The sequence below is a fragment of the Hylaeus anthracinus genome, unplaced genomic scaffold (genome assembly GCF_026225885.1).
Source record: "Hylaeus anthracinus isolate JK02 unplaced genomic scaffold, UHH_iyHylAnth1.0_haploid 12002, whole genome shotgun sequence".
NCBI classification, from domain to species: Eukaryota; Metazoa; Arthropoda; class Insecta; order Hymenoptera; family Colletidae; genus Hylaeus; species Hylaeus anthracinus.
In genome coordinates, this window is record NW_026534349.1 from 15,017,183 (window position 1) to 15,033,967 (window position 16,785).

Sequence of the window (16,785 nt, forward strand, 5' to 3'; positions counted from 1 at the left end):
AACTAGTAAATAAAGTTTTATAAATTACACTAAAAAATTTATTTTGTTATATTTATTCTTCTTATGTTTATATTCTTTTTATTTATTTATTTTACTGCATATCAATTTTTTCAAAATTAATAAGGATCATTATTTTAGAATAATAGCTTTGTTACATAAAAGTTTGTATATAAAAATAATTGGATATTGTATCCGTATAATTCGAGTACTCGTGTATTTAGATACCCGGGTGTCGGCGTATTTCGATACCTGTGTACCCGGGTATTTCGATACACGTGATGTAGGGATCTCTAGTATCCATAAACTCAAAGAATGAAACATTTAGTTTCTCAATAATTTACGGAGGAGTTTGACAAAGTTTTCTATCAAAGAAATTTCTATCTTTTTATGATAAAGTAGACGACTGATATCCGAAACATATTTATTTTTCCCTATTCTGTTGTAGTTTTTTTTATTTATTGCAAGTAAAACACGTACTGCGATAACGTGGATTTCTTCTGTACGAAGAAAAACGAATAATTTACAAGGTGAAAATAGCAGGAAAGTTGAAACTTTCCATGTGCTCGGTTTCTGCAGTATACACACAATTCCATAATCATAATTCATAATACACAGAGTCAGAGACAGCGAAGCGTAAGCGATTGACGGTGACGTGACGTGGTATACCAAGAGTGGACGTTTAACGAATTGGCCGCACCACACACCGTGGCCAGTTTCGCGTAAATGGATTTCAGCTGGTAAAGTTTCGACCGTTTCGGAAAGTTTTGTAACAGTTTTTTCAGTAGACTTAACAAAAAATTTAATTGATTTTTGGAAAAATGGTGTTGTTAACGATGATTGCGAGGATAGCAGATGGTTTGCCATTAGCGGCGACCATGCAAGAAGACGAACAGGTTAGAAATCTGTTATGATGAAACGTCAATTTTTTTTTATCAAGTTCCATTATTTTTTAGACCATTATTTCTCCGATTAATTTACGCATCACCAAACGTGACGATATTTGTCTCGTTGTTCAAGTACACTACTATTTTTTATCCAACTATGCGACTGCGTTGAGTTTATGTCATTAAAAATGACTACTCATTTTCCTCTGATATTTATACTTATTTTCCATTTCCTTTGATAGCCTACCATTTACTTTACATAAATAAAATAACAGTATTACGAATATTTTCTGTCATTTACATTACGCAATTTGATAGTTTAACAATTACTTATTACAAGTATTTTATTATTTATTTTCAGAGCGGAAGAAGCATTTTAGAATACCAGAATCAAGCAAAGATGTTATTTAGGAAATTAGGTCCTCAGTCGCCAGCTAGGTGCACAATAGAGACTGGCCCGTATTTATTCCAGTAAGTTTCATTTTACTAGCTGTAATACTGCAAACTATTAACCCTTTGAATTTGCAGTTATCTAATCGAAAATGAAGTATGTTACTTGGTACTATGCGAAAAGAATTACAGTAAACGCGTGGCTTATAGTTATCTCGAAGACATCGCGCAAGAATTTCATTCTTTGTACGGCAGACGTGTCAATACGGTTACCAGGCCTTATAGTTTTATCGAATTCAGTACGTACGACAAAATTAGTTTAAATTCTTAAATTCTGTACGCGTCAAGTATCGTATAAAAGACATTCTACTTGTTACTTTTTTAGATACGTATATTCAAAAAGCAAAGAAAGTCTTCTTAGATGGTAGGTCTAGAAGAAATATGAACGCACTTAACAGTCAGTTACAGGATGTACAAAGAATTATGGTTCAAAATATCGACGATGTCTTACAAAGGGGTACAGTTCTGTCAGGTAATAACATAGTTTGTATTTAAACGAAACGTTTTTTATACAAACTATCTATAATGAAATATACGTTCTGTTTTCAGAATTAGATACAAAAACTCAAAATCTGTCCATGTTATCGCAGAAATATAAAAAAAATGCAGCCCATTTAAATAGCAAATCGATGTATGTAAAGGCTGTGGCTGGGCTGGTTGCATTTTTGGTCTTTCTGCTGTATTTCTTTATTCTTTAGTTGTTCAAACTCTTTGACAAATTTGTTATCGCCGTGTAAAAACCACTAATGTTTTTAATCATTTTGTTTTTTTCTCCTTCAAGATTAGCAATTGTATTGTTATTTTCAACGAGTACGCAACGTGTTTAGATTTTGAATTTAATTAAGTTCGAAAACGCTGTACATAAGTTGCATCCAACGAAAAACTACCCTTGCGATAAGTATTTTATTATTTACGCGATTAATATAACGTACAATCATCTTTGTTTCTGTTTAATAAAAACCAATGCTAACAATTTTATTAAAATAAAAGACAATATGTACAGCCACTTTTATTATTTTACTTTTAAGCAATGAAAATCGATATCACCATCTCATTCCTACTCTGGACTGTATTAGGTTTATTATTATACATATACACACACAATATATACACACACGCGCGTATATACATATACATATTTTTTCTTTTATACGGGGTTGTATAATTTATTAAGTCCTTAGCGATCTGTAGTTGAAAGAAATTTATTAAATTATTATATTTATTCCTGGAATCTTAATATTCTATAAAGTATAAACGATTATATATTTATATTCTGGGAAGGGAACCGATGAAAATGTGTTATAGTTGACTTTGTGATGACATTAATGTTATTGTATTTGTACGTAATTCAGTTGTATCAGCCTATCGAGGTATTATATTTACAATAAAAATTGAATTTATACATAAATTGGATTATTTACCTATAAATTTGTCCGCGCGTATCCTTAGCGTTCCATTCTAACTAATTCATCGTACTCTGGTATGTTAAAATTAGATGAATGTTTAGTCTGTCGATTATCACTTATTTTCTCTTCGTCAGATTCCGATAACTCAGAGTTAAAAAAATAGTTTACAGTTGAAGGTTTCTTTATTTTTGTATTGGATTGATTATATTTTCGTTTCTTCTTCCTCGGTATATCTTCGTTATTACATTTACTTTCCGAATGCTCCGTATCTTCGTTATCTAAAGTATCGTTCAATTTATCACGTAACGTAATAAAAATAGTACTAATGTATTAATATATAAATAAGTCGCATACCGGTATCTATAATTTCATACATATCCGAGTGATCCTTCGGGATAACGTATATCGTTGGGAATTCAATGATAGTTTTATTTTCTAAATTTTCTTTCAAAGTAAGCGTGATATCTAACTCGTAAAACCTAATAAATACAACACGTTATTTAATATTTTGCATTTCGCAATTGATCACAAAAAATTGACGTTAAATTTCCTTACCTCGATTCTGACCGACGAATTTTTTCTGCCTTTAGAAGAACTTTTATCCCTGATAAGCCTGCCGCTTGATAAAACTGTAATCTATTGTTTAAACACATTTTTAAATTTAAATCTTCTATATCGTTAGAATTTCTTAACGATTTCATAGGATCCAAAATTTCTTCTATGAGAATCGATAATCTTGTAGTATCTAGTGCCCTATAATTATTATAGTATATCGTTGATGAAATTTATTGTAAAATGTTTATTGTATAGATATAAAATACCTTTCCGTAGTCCACTTTGTATGTTCCGCTTGTGGAAATATCCATTCTATTCTCCAATATAACTCGTTAGTTTTCCAATTTAAAAATGTTGTATTATTCTTGTGTCTATAAAAATTTTGTGGCATGAATTCTAAATTAACTTTTCTTTTAAATGCAGCTGATCTGAGTTTGCTCAAATGCTGTAAAGATAGCATTTATTAAATTACAAAATATATGTTTTAAAAATAGATAAAAATTATTACTAACCAATGGTAATATATTTTGACGCGTATATCTTTTCGATGGATCACTTTTCAACTGTTCAACTGATCTGCTAACTTCCTCGAGAAGTCTATAATCTATTACATAGTAAATAATTTACCTCGAATATATATTAAAATAAAGTAGCAGCTACGATAGCTATATTAACTAACATACCAATACAACATATAACTCACCACTTAAGACATCCAAGTCGGTAAATGATTTTAACGATACAAATTTTGTTTTGTCTCGGATACCACTGCATTCCAATTCTTTTTTGTGAATATTTACACACTGAAGACAGCAAGTCCTAACCTCACATTTTGGACACGTGTATTTTGCTTTACTTGCACCGCACACTTCGCAATCTTCGATTCTGCAAACAATCTTACTTTATTTACAAGTTTATTTGCCGACATTGGAAAGTTGGAATAGAAATAACTTTTATGTAATTCCGAGAAAATATTGAAAGTTTGAATTGTTATGATCATACCTACAACTGGATGTCGCCATTTTTAAATAATCCCAACAAATCCCACTGATCCCACTGACGATTTCACGTGGGTTCATAAATCAAAGTTCGTATTAAATTTTGCAATCAAATTTATGAAATAATGATAAATTCATTACAACGTATCAACTTTCAGAATAATAAAAGGATGGTTAAGTAGGGGTTTAAGATGTTATTAGTTATTTCTATTTTACGATGTTATTTACTAAGTATATTTTGAGAATTTCTACTAACAATTTCAAATTTTAAAGTTTCTTTATTTACTATTCTTTTATATACACATCGGTAAGTAATGTCGGTAAGTATTGTAATTGACTTTAGAAAAGTGAAATGGATATCAAAATATAGAGAGCTTTGCTTTATTTTTTCGTTGATTTTGTTCGGCAACTATATTTTTTTCAGATGCCCTCAAATCAACAATTTCTTTCTGCTTCTCGTTGTATTTCATTACAATGTTATTGTAGTGAACGCTACCCTTTGCGTGCCTCGTTAACGATTCTTTTAACTTTGAAGATTCTCTCTCCAGCCTTAAAATATTTTCTCCAATTTGTAAGCTTGCTACATTTAACTGTCGGTTGGATTCCGTTTTAAGGTAGTTCTTACTTTTCGAGGTACTCGTTTGCGTATCAGTTTTAGCTATAAGGACAAATTTAAACGTTTAATAATCGCAGCTCGAATATACAATGTGTACGATGCGAACGATCGTTTTTAGACATACATTTGTCACCTAAGGTTGCATTTATGAAATTAAATATATTTTTTTCTTCTTGTTGTTTCGCTCTTTGATATTGCCTTTCCCTTTGTCGTTCTAATTTTTGCTGTTGCTTCCGCATTCTATGTTCCACGGAAAATAGATTTTTATCTCCACCCGCATTTTCTCGCAACTCCATACAGTGATCTAAGAATCGATACTTTTTACTTGAAATACTATTGTATTGATAGTAGAACAAAATAAAAAAAAAATAGGAAGCAGTTAACGTACCTAAAGATTTACCAGCAGGTAACACGGTTGCTTCGACTGGTTCTATTCTGCCATCGGAATGTTTTCCAAGACCGGTACCAGCTACGTATCCCATGCGAGCCATTAATTTACTTGCTATACCACGCGTGTGTTTCTCCCAATTTCCTAACGGTGCATTACTTTCCAAAGTAAGGAAAGATTTGTAAATTACTTCCTTTTCAGAATAACCTGGCGAATCAGTTTCGCTATCTTCGCCATCCGTATCTTCAGATGTGTCTGACATTTCCAAGTCTGCATCGTCTACGGTAGTTGCCTCCGTGAAATAAATCGCGAAAGATGAAAGATTAAGCTTAAATGCATGATTATTTAAGAGAGTACTAACCGAGAGGCAAAATGTCTTGTAAACAAGTTTCGGCGATATTACCGCTTGCTTCAAACTTTATTCGAAAAACATCTCCATCTTTATCTGGTAATTTTAATACGACGCATCTGTGCCATAACTCATTCTTCTGCTTTGCCAGTACTCTACTTCCCATTTTTATACTTATAAAATCAGGTTCTCTACAAATAAGGGCTGTATATATACTTGTCGATTCGTATCTAGATTTCGATTAATAAACAACAATATTCGTTTACCTATATTCCTGTATGCTAGATAATGGTACTAGTTCGCCATGCGAAAATCTGCAATCCTCATCAGAAAATTTACATTTTCCATCCAAATAGTAAGGACACGGAAGCATTTCTTTGTGCGTTGGATTTAAGAAAAATACTCTGACCTGAACAACAGTTAGACTGTACTTGAGAAATATACGAAAACGACAAAAGTTATCGAGATTTCGAGAGTCTTTCTCGAAGGATAAATCGAAATTGTTACCGAAAACTAAACGCGTTTAATTCCATTAACGATATTAATTTTACCTTTATGTCTTGCATATTTTTTATTTCTGTAAGATCGTTCCGATAAACCGAGCATATCATAGCGTTATGGAAACCGACACCACCCCAACTGGTACCATGCGGGGCTCTACATTTCATGCCTTCGAGCTGCCTCAATTCTTCCTATAAGATGAACTTGCACCGTATAATTGTGTCATTGCAATGCCGTACAGAATACTTGCGTACTGACTTCTATATCGTTCGAAGCTCCGTTGGCTTGTTCGTTCTGCTTACTATTTTCAGAGTCGTCGGAGACCTCCTCCAATTCGGTCTGACCAATTTACAACAAAAACAAATATAAGGAGCTTTTTTTTCCGTTTAATTGTACACGTTTGTACATTGTTAGTTAAAAGAATCACCTTAAACAAGGCATATTCCTTTGCTAGCGGATCGTCATCCTCGTCGTTTAAATTTTCCAACTTTAACTTGTTTCCTATATCAGCCGTTTCGACGCTACGCAAGTTTTCTTTTGTCAGATTAATTAGTTCTTGTATATCTGACTTCAAGCTTAACAAATTGTCTCTGTCAGCCCGTGATGCTGTCGCGGATAAGGTTGCCTGAACTTGCTCCAGCTAACGTTGCGAATAAGTGGATAAAGTATATATACGTTAAATAATAATTATTAATCGTTAGATTATATCGTTTCGTCGTAAAAACGATCGTTCCATCATACCAGTTCATACCTGTTGTTCGTATTGCACGATCGCTTTCCTTAAACTTTCCGGGTCTGTCATGTTTACGATAAAGAGTAACAACTAGGAAGTCTTTGTGAACTGACAACCGATTTGAACGTCAAACAAATTTGAATTTGACCAAATTTGACTGAATGTGAGTTTGACAGTTACCATTCAAGTATTGTTCAGGTATAGTCAGGTATATTGGTATATGGTATAGTACCGAAACTGTACCGAAACCAAATGAAACGAAGGTGAAAGTAAAGTACTGGAAACTGGAAAGTACCAAAGCGAAGCAAGCAGCAGTGACATCGAACTATACTCTTACTGATTTTAGTTCAGAGATGGGGAAAACTCTAGGCTTCGAATAAATCTGAAGTTTGCCGATGTGTTTGTCTCGTTTCCTTCTTTGGAAAATGTTTAAAAGAGGAAACGAGACAAACATGTCGGCAAACTTCAGATTTATTCGAAGCGTAGGGTTTTGCCCATCACCGATTTTGTGGGGTTACACAGAATATCGACACGTTTATTTATAATTGGCAATTACGTTTGAACATAGCCGACTTAAAATTTTTTTTTATTGCAATTATTTTAAACATTCCCTTAGCATCCATCGTAGAATTTAAACATGTTTTCCAACCAGCTCTTTCATTCAATTTGTTAATCTTGTTTTTAATGTTATCGTTTAAATAAATTGTTATCATTGTTCATGTTCGGTGTTAGTTAGTATTTATAATTCTTTTATGCAGTATCCCTACAATTTTAGTAAGAGTGGCGCCATCGATGGAAAAACACTTCAGTTTGTGGTAAAATAGTTGCTCTTTTTACCGGTTGATGCCGCCACAAAGTCCAAATACCGATACAAGATAATACAATACGAGTCAATTAACCTATGTCGACTTTTAGACTTGGTGGTGCCATTTATTAGTAAAAAGTGCAACTATTTCGCGACAAACTTGGTCGTTTTCTCACCGGTGACACCACTAGTATTCATTCTGTGGCTGTTTTAATTGATTTGTATCGAGTTTTATTTTATAAACTTTAGGCGGGAGTGTATTTAGAAGGCGCGGAAGGATATATATATATATATATACACTCGTACAAAAAAAAATAGGGAACACTTTATAAACCCTAAAAATTAGGCTATATTCCAATAGCTGTAAGCCGGTGAAAAATCATCGTAGAAATAAAATTAAAAAAGCGTTTTAAAGCTTGAAGTTTCAACTTTAATGTGCTATTATGCGATTTTTAAATTTCTATTGTTTTTTTGTTTCGTGTTTTAAACTAAAATATGTTACCTATAAAATGCTTTTTTAGAAATTGTCCTATGATTTTTTCTGACTGATTTATACGACTTTGAACAAAAATGTCTATTTCTTACAGAAAGTATCGACACTTGGTGAAAAATCATCGTAGACAAAAAAACGAAAAAGCATATTAAAGTTTGAAATATCAACTTTAACGTAATATCGATGGTTTAAACAAATTTTTTTGTCTTCTATGTTCTGTGCTGTAAAAAAGAATGCATTGTTTTGCGCATAAGTGACGAATCTTTAATACTGTGCAGTTTAATAAAAAAATTTTTCTCGAATAATTTAACTCAAGTTCTAGAAACTACAACATATTACCTACAAAATGCTTTTTTAAAAACATTTTTTTTTGACTGATTTGCACGATTTTGAAAGTTAACCCTTTTATTCTCTAAAAACAACTTTTGTTAACTTTCAAAATCGTCCAAATCAGTCAAAAAAAATCGCAGAAAGGTTTCTAAAAAAGCATTTTATAGGTAACATATTTTAGTTTACGTAATTTGCGTTGAAGTTTTCGAAATAAAATTTTTTCATTGACTTTTGAGTTGTTAAAGATACGTAATTTTAAGGAATAAAATGACGTTATTTTGTAAAACACGAAACAAAAAAACAATAGAAATTTAAAAATCGCATAATAGCACATTAAAGTTGAAACTTCAAGCTTTAAAACGCTTTTTTAATTTTATTTCTACGATGATTTTTCACCGACTTACAGCTATTGGAATATAGCCTAATTTTTAGGGTTTATAAAGTGTTCCCTATTTTTTTTTTGTACGTGTGTATATTATTTATACGGTTTTTACGCGGCTATACTATTTTATTATATACAGAAAACTATACGCTAATATATACAGAAAAAACTATATACGCTTCTTTCTAAGATTTTTATAAGAAAACGACTCTATCTCTTTTACTCTCTTTGATGTATTCTTTGCAAGCGCTATCCACCAACTGACTTTTTCCTTCGCTTTTCGGAAGAAGAGAAAGCTGGGAAAAGGTGGCGTTAGCCGTTTCCTGGATTTTTCCCGCCATCCCGTGGAAAACGTCTTTATCGAAAAGCTTCACGCTTTTCTTTGAGTCGCGTGGAAGTAGAGGTCGCCACAATTCATTTATTTAAAGTGCGTAACTTATTATACAAAGTTATTGCAATACTGCTTACTTAATAGCTTATTACTAGCTTATTTCCATTCTTTTTATCATCGTCTTACATGACTCCTGCATTGTTTTGCCCCTCTCTAGCTCGGGTACCTCGGGATTGCTAAGCCCGTTCTGTAGCTACAAATAACGCTACAGCCCCTGAGGGTTCCACTAGTATTAAAATCAGTATTAGTATATTTTGTTGAAATACATTTGTAATTTGTATGAGAACTGAAACAATGTTATAGCGGAAGTCAAGTAAATCCAGCTTCGCACTTGACTAAATAAATAAAGTAAATTTAAATAAGTGATGGGCAAAACCCTAGGCTTCGAATAAATCTAAAGTTTGCCGATATGTTTGTCTCGTTTCCTTCTTTGGAAAATGTTCAAAAGAAGAAACGAGACAAACATATCGACAAACTTCAGATTAATTCGAAACCTAGGGTTTTGCCCATCTCTGATTTAAGTATAGGTAGAGTTGAGCGATTGAAGCGAAAAATGTGTAACTTCACCTGCTCGCAGTTCGCAAAGTTTAGTCCCCTATCGTTCTGCTAACAAAAGTAACTATAAAACGTTTAGTCGACGATAGGCGAGGTCTTTGTTAGATCTGTAACGATAAATATAAAAAAAAATTGGTATCTGGAAATTCTGTGGAAATATCGTTCGAAACGAGTGAGAAGAATGGTAAGGTAACATGTAAGATAGAAAATCGCGAAGGTGAGGAAGAAGCATGGATTCGGAAGAGGCGCGTGATTTCAGGAACGCGAAAGAGAGCAAGAGACAATTATGTAAATGCGAGGCTCGCTGGAGGGACACGTAGCTTCTTGAAATTGAAATGTGGAAGTTAAAACGAGTTGTGAATTGTTTGCTGCCCTTTAGCGATACTACAATTTGCAAGTAAACAGGCCATTAAGTCGGAGCTATGGTAGCTATCATCTTTTTGCGACCCATAGGTGCCGTGGCTGTGGCCCTTCTTTTTCCAAATTTTCCGGAAAAAGAAGGGTCACAGCCACGGTGGGTTGGTGTCAGATCACCGACAATGTTTACATCATAACTGATTTCACTGACACGATCAATTCACCGACATGGTTTCCGTCGCGGATTTCACCGACACCGATTTTTAGTATATACATATATGATCAGTCTTAACAATAACTTTTTTAATAGTTTTACTCATTCCTTTGTGTGGGAAATAGGGATGGCAATAGAGGAATATTATTATGTTTCATTTATGCTCTTGAACTTTATTAATTATCGTACATGGTTAATGAATACATAAGAATGTAACAAATATACGTTAGTATAGGTGAATAATTAAAGTAAATAGAATTATTTTTTACTTTTCTGTAAACAAAGTAAATACATGATGAATGAACAATGAACGTAAACTGTACAAATTAAACGAAAATTAACTATGGACAAGTAATATTGTCGGTGAAGTTAGAAGTAATTACGTGTCGGTGAAATAAGTGTCGATATAAACATCGTCGGTGAAACGATTGTCGATGATCTAACACACCAACCCGACTATACAATGTGTGTGAATTTAGCCCTGCACTTTTCGAATTTTTGATTTTTTTAAATTGTGCTACATTGCGTTACGTTTGTGCCGTATTGTGCCGTAAATAAGAGATCGATAACATCAATAACAATTAAGAAAAGAAATAAAATCGAAACTATACTAGCCCCGCGCTTTTGTCGAAACGACATTTTTTTTTCTATAGAAAGCTGCGTACTAACTTGTGCTACATTGTACCATTGATAGAAACTCGTTATCTCATTTTGCAGATAAAAAATGTTGAATTTTGAGGAATAAAAAATTTAATATTCGCACAATTTGCGAACGGCGACAGATAATCGAATTTTGCAAGTTGTTGCTAAATTGTGCTACTTGCGATACATGAGATTAGCTCGAGGGTCAACAAAAATTAACAAAAAAAGATGGAGGTGGTTAAAAATTTTGATATTTCCGAATTTTCTTTGATTGTGCCGGATTGTGCTAGACTAGGACAACAACTTTTCCTAATTACAAAATCTCGCCACATCGCCAGATTTCGCAGCGTTGGCAAAATTCGAAAAGTGCGGGGCTTCTAACTAACTTCACACACATTTCCTAACGTCTGATTCCTAGCTTTGCCAACGCTGCGAAATCTGCCGATCAGGCGAGATTTTGTAATTAGGAAAAGTTGTTGTGCCAGTCTAGCACAATCCGGCACAATCAAAGAAAATTCGGAAATATCAAAATTTGTAATCACCTCCACCTGTTTTTGTTAATTTTTGTTGACCCTCGAGCTAATCTCATGTATCGCAAGTAGCACAATTTAGCAACAACTTGCAAAATTCGATTATCTGTCGCCGTTCGCAAATTGTGCGAATATTAAATTTGTTATTCCTTAAGATTCAACATTTTTTATCTGCAAAATGAGATAACGAGTTTCTATCAATGGTACAATGTAGCACAAGTTAGTACGCATCTTTCTATAGAAAAAAAAATGTTGTTTCGACAAAAGCGCGGGGCTAGTATAGTTTCGATTTTATTTCTTTTCTTAATTGTTATTGATGTTATCGATCTCTTATTTACGGCACAATTCAGCACAAATATAGCACAATACGGCACAAAAAAGAAAAACTAAAAATTCGAAAAGTGCGGGGCTATCAAAAATGTTGTTTTGTTCTATTTTCTTGAGTGCGCTTTAACTTACAGAATTGCGGTTTACGGCACAACACGGCACAAACGTAGCACAATGTAGCACAATTTAAAAAAATGAAAAATTCGAAAAGTGCAGGGCTAAATTCACACACATGATTATACAACGTATAGGCCCTATCTCGAGGCGAATGTAACCCGAAAAGAAAAACGTTTGACGATCGCGAACCGTTGGCGATGCCATTCGAGTATCGGACGCCGAATAAAGTCCACGTGCCTTTAATTTACGCGATTTAGTTTTACTTTCCTACACGTTCTCTCCTGATTCCCTTACGCGAATGTATAATAATAAACGCCATGCGTGAGTAGAATGGATGCTCGAGTGCGACAGAATTTATCACGCGATATCTCGGTCTACTCGCACTTATCGTATTTTCAGGGTGATTATACGTGGATGTCTGGGGATGTCGGCGAACCATGGCAGAAAACGAGGGAAGAAGGTTTCGTGTTTTATGGCGAATAAGAGGAAAGGCGTATTCGCGTTTTTCGTGGGTTATTTTATAGCGGCCGCTATGCATCCGTTACGTATAAATGCAGAGGCTCGGCCCGGTTTGCAGGTGCACAGCAGGCTCGTTGCAAGCACGGTTGATTCCGCGTTGATTCAGGCTGTATTCAGTGCATCGAGTCCCGCGATGAAAAGGCGTTCCGCTTTCTGAATATATTCCAATTAAAAAGTCGGAGCTTCGTTACACTCGGCCCTGCCCTCGTGCACCCTGCACCTTGCACCCTTCACCCTTCACCCTCGAACCTCCATCGCTGCATTTTTCACTCTCTCCCTCCCCCCCCTTTCTCTCTCTCTCTCTCTTTCTCTCACTCTTCGCCTTTCCTTTTACCGATACCATCTTTTTCCTCTCGCGTCCGCCCTCTTTTCTTCCTTTACCTCGGCATTTTTTTCTTCCACCAACGGAGCCGCAAACTCTTCTCGCTCGTACCGCGCAGTCAGCCATCGTTCGCTACCTCTCCTCTATTCCAGTTTCTCCAGCAATTACTCCCCCGCTTTTTCCTTCTTCTTCTCCTGAAGAATTAGAAATACATCCGGAGCTCGGTCGTCTTTCTTCGTTCTCTGTTCTCTCGGTCTTGATCGGCGAAGCGCACCATCGTCACGCAAACCAATGGCTCGGTCCTTACCGATTTCGATGGTTCGTCGGTTTGTATTTGCATGTATGTATGTACGTATGTGCGTATGTATGCGCGCAGGCACCCCGTGAAGTGTTTAACGATGCCACTCTTGGATGGGGAGAGGGAGAGACGCGAATCGCGAACCGAAGAGGGATAAGATGCGCGTGTCCAAGTACCAACACGACTTACGCACGTATGCACGCGTATAGTCGGGTTGTTCGCTCGACGACAATACGCGCGCACGTGGCAGAGTACACGCGACGCCACTCGTACTCCAGGATATCTCGTTTGAGTCCCTGACTTTTGCCCGAGATCCAGCAGGGAATCCGCGGTGGGTTCCCAGTCGCTTCCACGGAGAATGCTCGATTGATATCGAGCGAGTCTTTGACGAGTAAAACGCGGACGTTTAAACGATCAAAACGTACTCGAATACGTGTACATACGTATACGTAATTTATTCGATTTCGCGGAAAAGAGGCGCGGGTGTTTTGGTTCGAGTTTGGAGCATCGAGGACATTTCGAGGTGATTCGTTTGAAATGCAATAGCGTTAATAGTAATACCGTAGGAGTCTAAACGAAAAATAAGACACGAAGATTCGAACCCACGATCCTCGGATCCACGGTCGACCACTTTACCTACGCGATTAATCCCGTACCTTATATACAGTGACTCACGAAAGTATTTGAACACTTAGTACGAAATACTTTATTAATTTTAATAGGTATACAGGGCGAGTCTTATAACGTGACGACCTCAAATAACTCGTGAGGTATTCGTTGTACGACAAAATGTTTCAAACAAATTTCAATATATATTTATTGAATTATATATGTACCATTTTCTTCCACAATTTTTCCACCTTTCAAGGGATGTCCATATGTTATTTGTTTTCAACCATTCCGATATATTCAGACCTGTAACGCCTACTAAAAATCGGCATCGACTTTCCAGACAACCCAATAATATACCTATTGTAATTAATAAAGTATTTCGTACCAGTGTTGGGCAAAATCGTAATCGCAAATACGAATACGATTGTCATCGAATGTTTTTGAGTTATGATTACAATTACGATTGTAATCGCATCTTTCCGAGTTGTGATTACGAATACGATTGCGACCGTATTTTTAAAGGTTTACAGCCATAGAAATTCTTTACCTGAAAACCGACATCAGATTCGACTTCCTCGCATTAAAAAACTTAGAAAACCATGTTTTCGTCGAAATAAAAATTTTTTAGAAAAGTTACCCTATCTAGGCTGTGCTCTATGAGCACAAATTTTAATTGAAAATTATTTATTTTTGATTTCGACGAATGTATGGTTTTCTAAGTTTTTTGAGGTGAGGAACACGAATCTGAAATCGGTTTGGAGGTAAAGTATTTCTATGGCTATAAACCTTTAAAGATACGGTCGTATTCGTAATCACAACTCGGAAAGATGCGATTACAATCGTAATCGTAATCACAGCTCGAAAACATTCGATTACAATCGTTTCCGTATTTGCGATTACGATTTTGCCCACCACTGTTTCGTACCAAGTGTTCAAATACTTTCGTGAGTCACTGTACGTTTCGTGTTCTCGTTTGACCCCTTATTATTCGTTATGGGAGACGCGGATACTTCAATAGTAAAAAGTACGTAGTTTACCCGCGTCGTCGATTCACCTATCGGTTGCAGTTGGTAGATCGAAAGCGAAATGTTGCGAACGTCGGTCGGTTTCGTTTGGCAAAGAACCGGGAACGATTAATCGTGAGATAGGCGAGAAAATGGTCGGGTTAAAAATGCGTTAAAAGATGGAATACGAAAGGGAGACTCGGAGTAAGACGTGGAAGAACGACGACCGCGAGGACAATGCACGAGCGAGAGAAAATTATTACGAATAATATACGATTCATCATGGCGAAGTAATTACGTGGGAAGGATCGCTCGTTTTTCCGCGGCGCGGCGTGCTCGAGCGGAGAAACAGAAAGGGAATAGAGAAACGAAGGAAGAACCGAGGCCGAGGGTCGCGACAACTTTTCCTTCGCTTGCGTCATTTCACGCTCGGCAACACGTATCCCTCTTTTTTTTTGTATTGTACGAGGATCAGACACACGGAATCACCGTTGCTGTATTTCATCCTGAACGAACCCGAAAAAGGTGTCTCGTCCCATTTCAGCGTCCTCCTTTTCTCCTTTTCTTCTTTTCGTTCTCGTTGTCCGCGACCAACACTTGGGAGAAATCGAGGAGCGTGGTAGATCGTTTCGCTTTTCTCGAACGAGAGTATTCCCGTAACCTCTTAAACCCCTTTCAACTCGGCACGCATATTTTCTTCTTGCAGTGGAATCTCGATGATCCGAGGTGGTAAGTCTCGAATTACCAGTATGAACTTGTATTGGTCGAGTCATAAGTAACTTCCATTTTTTATCAGACATTTATTTTACTCTCTGTATATAACAAAATTATGTTAATTTATTATGTATTCACCACTATTATCTATAACCTTCTCCCATCTTCCTTCGAGTTTATTCATTCCATTTTAAATTCTTGTAAAATGTGGTTGGTTTGGACTGGAAGAAGTTTTCGGCAGCCTGCCTGACTTGCTCTTCAGAATTGAAGGTTTTTCCATTCAAAAAGTTTTGTAAAGAACAGAAAAGGTGGCAGTCTGTCGGGGCAAGATCCGGGAAGTAAGGTGGATGTGGTAAAACAGACCATCCAAGCTCAAGAAATTTTTCTTGAGTCACCCTTGCTGTATGTAGTCGCGCATTGTCGCGTAAAAGAATGACGTTTCTGCGATCGACGAGTGCAGGACGCTTTTCATGGAGTTTGTCTAGCACTCTTTGCAACTGCTGAACGTATCTATCCGCAGTAATCGTTAAGTTTGACTTCAACAATTCGTGGTGAGTTATTCCTTGACAATCCCACCATACACGCAATCAAATCTTTTTGCCATGGATGTTTGCTTTCGGATCTGGTAGAGGTGGTTGATCCTTATCAAGCCACTGTCTTTTACAGGGTGTTCACGTACAAGTTCGGACATCCACAGGGTGTCAATTATATAAATTTCCAACAAAAAATTACTCTTAGACATTTTCTTTGTGTCGCCTTATTCTCGAGTATTTTCACTTTTAATATGTTTTTTGCGTTTTCGACTTGACACTCTTTAAACGGCCATAACTCCGTCACATTACAGTGAAAACTTAAAACTAAGTATACCATTCGAAAGAGCGTTAAATTTCCCATCTCTCCTATGTCAAAGCAAAATTTATTACGTAGGTTTAATAAGTAAAAAATTAGGTCAAACTTTTCATTGTGGAAAATTTCAAAAAATTTGACTTTTTCTCTATTCGTTTCTCGGTTTCAAAGACATAGTTGTTTGGCGGGCACTCTTCGGGAAAAACTTCCTCGAAGTCTCGGCTTTTGAACCGTCTTGTCAAAAAAAAATGTACGGTGGTATTTTAGGGAGAAAATTACGTTCAAATGCAGAAAAGCGTGGGTTTTTACGTGAAAATCGATATTTTTCAACAAAAATCGACTTGTCACTTTGAAATTAACTTGACATCGAGTTTGACGTATTTTTTAGTGACACTCCCGAGCCTCCCCAATTAGGAAAAGAAACGAATTTTTGACACCTCAAGCCTC

General features: G+C 35.8%; 3 protein-coding genes across 4 annotated transcripts; 1 reads left to right on the forward strand and 2 right to left on the reverse strand.

Annotated features, from left to right (window-relative positions):
* The first annotated feature begins 648 nt into the window (after positions 1–648).
* On the forward strand, positions 649–2,341 carry LOC128891720 (vesicle-trafficking protein SEC22b-B). Its single transcript, XM_054151452.1, has 5 exons — positions 649–893; positions 1,246–1,355; positions 1,413–1,573; positions 1,660–1,806; positions 1,884–2,341. Exons 1-5 carry the CDS (start codon positions 819–821, stop codon positions 2,030–2,032), a joined length of 642 nt encoding a protein of 213 aa, XP_054007427.1. The 5' UTR covers positions 649–818; the 3' UTR covers positions 2,033–2,341.
* A 131-nt stretch (positions 2,342–2,472) lies between these two features.
* On the reverse strand, positions 2,473–4,455 carry LOC128891700 (box C/D snoRNA protein 1). 2 transcript variants are annotated; one of them, XM_054151421.1, is made up of 8 exons: positions 4,298–4,455; positions 3,999–4,180; positions 3,808–3,899; positions 3,562–3,740; positions 3,296–3,493; positions 3,095–3,219; positions 2,756–3,018; positions 2,473–2,519 (listed from the first exon to the last, which is right to left on the reverse strand). In XM_054151421.1, the coding sequence occupies exons 1-7, from the start codon at positions 4,372–4,374 to the stop codon at positions 2,780–2,782; spliced, it is 1,092 nt and encodes a 363-aa protein (XP_054007396.1). In that variant the 5' UTR covers positions 4,375–4,455; the 3' UTR covers positions 2,473–2,519; positions 2,756–2,779. The 2 variants fall into 2 exon arrangements, with proteins under 2 accessions (XP_054007396.1, XP_054007395.1); XM_054151420.1 differs by having other exon boundaries at positions 2,473–3,018; positions 4,298–4,454.
* A 96-nt stretch (positions 4,456–4,551) lies between these two features.
* Positions 4,552–7,227, reverse strand: LOC128891688 (zinc finger CCCH-type with G patch domain-containing protein). The gene is made up of 9 exons (XM_054151389.1): positions 6,899–7,227; positions 6,575–6,787; positions 6,406–6,486; positions 6,198–6,338; positions 5,913–6,055; positions 5,659–5,837; positions 5,298–5,576; positions 5,034–5,213; positions 4,552–4,951 (listed from the first exon to the last, which is right to left on the reverse strand). The coding sequence occupies exons 1-9, from the start codon at positions 6,947–6,949 to the stop codon at positions 4,653–4,655; spliced, it is 1,566 nt and encodes a 521-aa protein (XP_054007364.1). The 5' UTR covers positions 6,950–7,227; the 3' UTR covers positions 4,552–4,652.
* Positions 7,228–16,785: the final 9,558 nt, after the last annotated feature.

Bases quoted from the DNA above. Each gene is read 5' to 3' on its own strand.
- LOC128891720 (XM_054151452.1), top strand. From the start codon at position 819: ATGGTGTTGTTAACGATGATTGCGAGGATAGCAGATGGTTTGCCATTA. The intron at 1,356-1,412 runs GTAAGTTTCATT...TTGAATTTGCAG, and splicing joins ACTGGCCCGTATTTATTCCA to TTATCTAATCGAAAATGAAG. The intron at 1,807-1,883 runs GTAATAACATAG...TTCTGTTTTCAG, and splicing joins AAGGGGTACAGTTCTGTCAG to AATTAGATACAAAAACTCAA.
- LOC128891700 (XM_054151421.1), bottom strand. From the start codon at position 4,374: ATGAACCCACGTGAAATCGTCAGTGGGATCAGTGGGATTTGTTGGGAT. The intron at 4,181-4,297 runs GTATGATCATAA...GATTGTTTGCAG, and splicing joins ATGGCGACATCCAGTTGTAG to AATCGAAGATTGCGAAGTGT. The intron at 3,741-3,807 runs GTTAGTAATAAT...CTATCTTTACAG, and splicing joins GTCAAAATATATTACCATTG to CATTTGAGCAAACTCAGATC.
- LOC128891688 (XM_054151389.1), bottom strand. From the start codon at position 6,949: ATGACAGACCCGGAAAGTTTAAGGAAAGCGATCGTGCAATACGAACAA. The intron at 6,788-6,898 runs GTATGAACTGGT...TCGCAACGTTAG, and splicing joins TCGTGCAATACGAACAACAG to CTGGAGCAAGTTCAGGCAAC. The intron at 4,952-5,033 runs GTATGTCTAAAA...TTGTCCTTATAG, and splicing joins TGCAACCTTAGGTGACAAAT to CTAAAACTGATACGCAAACG.